The following is a 5,612-nucleotide window of genomic DNA, read 5'->3' on the forward strand; positions in this document are numbered from 1 at the left end:
ACAAAGCAACGAGCAAAAGCTGTCCACTCCACTATAAAATGACAGAACTTACAAAACAAAAAACCAACTATGGATGATAAGGATAGCCATAACAAGGATAGACATAACAGCAACACCCACCACACAATAGACATAACATTCTGTCAACAAAACCTCCAGAGATGTCGAAATGCCACAGACCATCTACTGAGCAACGCATCAGAATATGACATATTACTACTACAAGAACCATATGTTGGTGCAACAGGCGTTCTCACAGCTCCAAAAAATTTCAAAATATATCAAACTACAGGTAGCAGTGACAACCCATGCAAAGCTGTTATCGCCACTACCAATTCCAAGCTAAAAGTCATATTCCGAAACGACATCTCTGACACACATCATGCCTTCGTCACATTGGCTACTGAAAAATCCACACTCATTATCGGATCCATCTACATTTCTCCATCAGCCATACTTTCCCAAACGACAAACAAAATAGTCCAACTTGCCAGCACTGGAACTGAGGTCATCATTGGAGGCGATGTGAATGCAAAAAGTCACTGGTGGGGCAGCCCAAAAAATGATAAAAGAGGAGAAGAGTTATCAACCTGTCTAGCCAGTTGCGGTTGGGATATAATAAATGAGGGACACACACCTACGTACAACACATGGCGGGGGCAAACCCACATCACTTCATTCATCGACATTACAGTTTCAACACCTAAAACAACCGATAAAATCATCAACTGGACAGTGCAACCACAACACAATCCCATATCTGACCACGAACCCATAATCTTCACTTACACGGAAACGTCCCAGCCATACACACACTCAGAATCAACATACAAATACATTATCAACGAAAACACAAACTGGACTGAAGTGAAAGATGCATTTCGGTTCCACATGACAGAACTAAACATTAACTTACACTCAATTCACTCCGCCAATTACCCACACGAACTAGACATTATCACAGACAACATGACAGCTGCCATTAAAAACGCATGCAACCAATCACTCCCTCAAAGAACACAACACTCAACAAGGAAAAGACCAATCTGGTGGACCAACCAACTCACAGAGATCAAACGAGCAACACTAACAGCTAAGCGGAAACTACAAAATGCCAGCCATATCACACGTCTGGAAAAACTCAACACGTACATCGCACAAAGAGACACATACAAAAGATCCATTGATGAAGCAAAGATCAAAAGCATTAAAACTTTCTACGGCAACCAAACTTCGCAAACAGCATGGTCATCACTACACAAAACCATCAAAATCACCAACCCAAGAGAACCACCTACTACTCTCAGCACATACGGACACCATCACATCACAGCACGTGACTCGGCTGAAGCCCTCACAAAAAAGTTTTTTCCCGATGACGATCCCAATTCCGACACACAAACACAGAGCATGACTAGAAATTCTTCCGAGCACATCCTTCCTAACACTGAAGACGACCATCAATTTACACTTCACGAAATCAAAACAATCGTTCACAACATGAGCTCGAAAAAGGCACCAGGACACGATCATTTGACAGCAGACATTTGAACACACTTCATTAACACGTTTCCAGAAGAAATTCACGCACTATAAAACCAATGCCTTAACATCTCCCACTTTCCAACCACTTGGAAACACGTTATCATAAAGCCAATAACAAAACCTGCAAAAGACACTAAAGACACAAACAGTTACAGACCAATAGGACTACTACCAGTATTTGGAAAAGTTTTAGAGAAACTACTCATACAACGAACTTTTTGGCACCTTACACAAAACAAAGAAATCAGCGAACATCAATACGGCTTCACACCACAGACATCGACAGAACACGCGCTACACACGGCCATCAACATAATCAAAGGTCACCTAAATTCAAAAAAAACTAATCGTGGTCATCTCCTTGGACATCCAAGGAGCGTTTGACAACGCTTGGTGGCCCCACATCAAACACTCTCTCGCACAAAAATCCACACCACTCAACATTTACAAACTCATACGAAGCTACTTACAGGACAGACAAGTCACGCTCAAATATGCAGGAGAGGAGGTCGTTAGGAAACAGACAGCAGGCTGCATACAAGGCTCAGCCTGCGGACCAACCCTCTGGAACATTGCCATAAACGATCTTCTTACAATAAACATTCCAAACAACGCACACATACAAGCATTCGCAGACGACGTACTAATCACGATCGCTGCTGATGACATACAAACACTTGAAACAACAACCAACGACATACTAAAAAGGACACTTGAATGGGGAAACAGCACTAAACTCACATTTTCTGACACAAAAACACACATTATGTTCATATCCAAACGCACCATACAACCACCGAACATTACATGGAAAGGACAAAAGAAAGATCTTGTTGACTCATTCAAAATACTGGGAGTAGTTCTAGACAGAAACCTTAACTGGTCAAAACACACCGAATACACATGTAAAAAAGCTACACAAGTTGGCAAGCGATTCATGAAGGCTGCACGAGCAACGTGGGGAGCCTCTCCAGAGGTCCTAAGAATCATATACATGGGAGCAATTGAACCCAAAATCACTTACGCAGCATCCATCTGGAGCAACGCCACACACAAAAAATCCATACAAAAAAAACTAAACACAACTCAACGTCCCTTTGCAATTTCGATCTGCAAAGGGTACAGGACCATATCACTCACATCCGCCCAAGTACTGGCAAACACCACCCCTCTAGACCTAAAAATACAACAACTCGCCGAACTATACCGCATAAAAACGCAACATACTTTACCCAAACATCTTCCAACTGACAGAACATTGAAAACAAAATACACTACACAGAACTACCCCACCCAGGCACCAGACACCTTGAAAACATAGAACACACAGAAACCACCGACCACAGCGCACTCACTGAACACAACGCAACGGGTTTGGAGATCTACACAGATGGCAGCCGCATCGATGAAAAAGTAGGGGCAGCCTTTCTCGTTTACAAAGGTGGAGCATTTATTACAAAACGAAAGTTAAGGCTTGAAAGCTACTGCTCTGTTATTCAGGCAGAAATGCTAGCCATCAGAGAATCCCTCGATTGGACACTGGTTAATTCCAGCAAACATCACCCCACCGAGGTGATCATATACTCTGACAGCCAATCCAGTCTTGTAGCTCTCCAAAACCCTTCATCGACACACCCACTCGTAAGAGCCAGCCTGACATTATGCTCACTCCTGAGAAACATAAACATCACCCCTAGGTTCATCTGGATAAGGAGTCACATTGGCATAGCCGGAAACGAAGAGGCAGACAAATACGCAAAACAAGCCACCACAGACAAAAGACCCACCACTTACACAAAATTCCCTCTCACGTTCGCAAAGAGGAAATTAGAAGATGACACCACATATCTATGGAACAAAAGATACACTGAATCCACCACTGGATCGACAACAAAAATATTCATACCAGACATAAACTCAGGAAAACACTTCACACACAACACCACACTCAATCATGAACTCACACAAATGCTGACGGGCCACGGGGCAATGAGAGCTTACCTGAAAAGGTTCAAACTGAGAGCCGACGATCACTGTCCATGCGATGGAGTCGTGTCTCAGACAGTCAAACACATATTGGCCGATTGTCCTATACTTGAGAAAGAAAGGTGGACGCTCGGGGTACAGTGCCACCAGCAAAACATCACAATAGACTTATCAAAACCAGACAAAATACTCAACAACAAAACAACACGAAAACTATTCACTGAATACCTAACAAAAGCGATCAAAAAAACAAAGACAGTAAACGGAGGGACATAAACACAAACACAACACAACACAGAAGGCACACACCCTCACAGTCTCATATCAATATATTATATACTATTATTTTACTCTGTTATAATAACTAAAATTATTTCTGTGCTTTTTATATCATTAATTAACACATCTTTATTATTATTTATATTTTATATATCTCTGTATTTTTATCTCATTACTTTAACACAAATTTTTATATATGATTTTCTTTTCTTTAATATTTTATACTTTAATATGTTATATATCTCTGTACTTTTTTTCTTTAACTTTTTACTTTAACACATATTTTAATATTCTTTATATTTTATATTTTCTTTATGTTTACAAAACTGTGCTTAACTGTAAATTATGTAAATGAAATATGAATAATGTAATACTTAAGTTATAACCCTTGTACGAAAAAGCAAGGAATTCAATAAACGAATTTAAAAAAAAAAAAAAAACTTAACCTAACCTAACCTAACCGTTTACAAAGGTGGAGCATTTATTACAAAACGAAAGTTAAGGCTTGGAAGCTACTGCACTGTTTTTCAGGCAGAAATGCTAGCCATCAGAGAATCCCTCGATTGGACACTGGTTAATTCCAGCAAACATCACCCCACCGAGGTGATCATATACTCTGACAGCCAATCGAGTCTTGTAGCTCTCCAAAACCCTTCATCGACACACCCACTCGTAAGAGCCTGCCTGACATTATGCTCACTCCTGAAAAACATAAACATCACCCCCAGATTCATCTGGATAAGGTGTCACATTGGCATAGCCGGAAACGAAGAGGCAGACAAATACGCAAAACAAGCCACCACAGACAAAAGACCCACCACTTACACGAAATTCCCTCTCACGTTCGCGAAGAGGAAATTAGAAGATGACACCACATATCTATGGAACAAAAGATACACTGAATCCACCACTGGATCGACAACAAAAATATTCATACCAGACATAAACTCAGGAAAACACTTCACACACAACACCACACTCAATCATGAACTCACACAAATGCTGACGGGCCACGGGGCAATGAGAGCCTACCTGAAAAGGTTTAAACTGAGAGCCGACGATCACTGTCCATGCGATGGAGTCGTGTCTCAGACAGTCAAACACATATTGGCCGATTGTCCAATACTTGAGAAAGAATGGTGGACCCTCGGGGTACAGTGCCACTAGCAAAACATCACAATAGACTTATCAAAACCAGACAAAATACTCAACAACAAAACAACACGAAAACTATTCACTGAATACCTAACAAAAGCGATCAAAAAAACAAAGACAGTAAACGGAGGGACATAAACACAAACACAACACAACACAGAAGGCACACACCCTCACAGTCTCATATCAATATATTATATACTATTATTTTACTCTGTTATAATAACTAAAATTATTTCTGTGCTTTTTATATCATTAATTAACACATCTTTATTATTATTTATATTTTATATATCTCTGTATTTTTATCTCATTACTTTAACACAAATTTTTATATATGCTTTTCTTTTCTTTTATATTTTATACTTTAATATGTTATATATCTCTGTACTTTTTTTCTTTAACTTTTTACTTTAACACATATTTTAATATTCTTTATATTTTATATTTTCTTTATGTTTACAATACTGTGCTTAACTGTAAATTATGTAAATGAAATATGAATAATGTAATACTTAAGTAATAACCCTTGTACGAAAAAGCAAGGAATTCAATAAACGAATTTAAAAAAAAAAAAAACCTAACCTAACTTACCTAACCTAACCAACAGAAATCAACAGAAGAAGCTCTGAACGCTTCAGTCAACG

The 5,612-nt window shown here is 39.3% G+C and overlaps 1 protein-coding gene across 1 annotated transcript; it reads left to right on the top strand.

The window, feature by feature from the left end:
* Positions 1–3,051: 3,051 nt before the first annotated feature.
* LOC147063149 (uncharacterized) lies at positions 3,052–3,807 on the top strand. Its single transcript, XM_085959994.1, has one exon. The coding sequence runs from the start codon at positions 3,052–3,054 to the stop codon at positions 3,805–3,807; it is 756 nt and encodes a 251-aa protein (XP_085816120.1).
* Positions 3,808–5,612: the final 1,805 nt, after the last annotated feature.

The sequence above is a fragment of the Rhyacophila brunnea genome, unplaced genomic scaffold, assembly GCF_057557595.1.
Source record: "Rhyacophila brunnea isolate RB1 unplaced genomic scaffold, BYU_Rbru_1.0 scaffold_9, whole genome shotgun sequence".
In the NCBI taxonomy this organism is placed as follows: domain Eukaryota; kingdom Metazoa; phylum Arthropoda; class Insecta; order Trichoptera; family Rhyacophilidae; genus Rhyacophila; species Rhyacophila brunnea.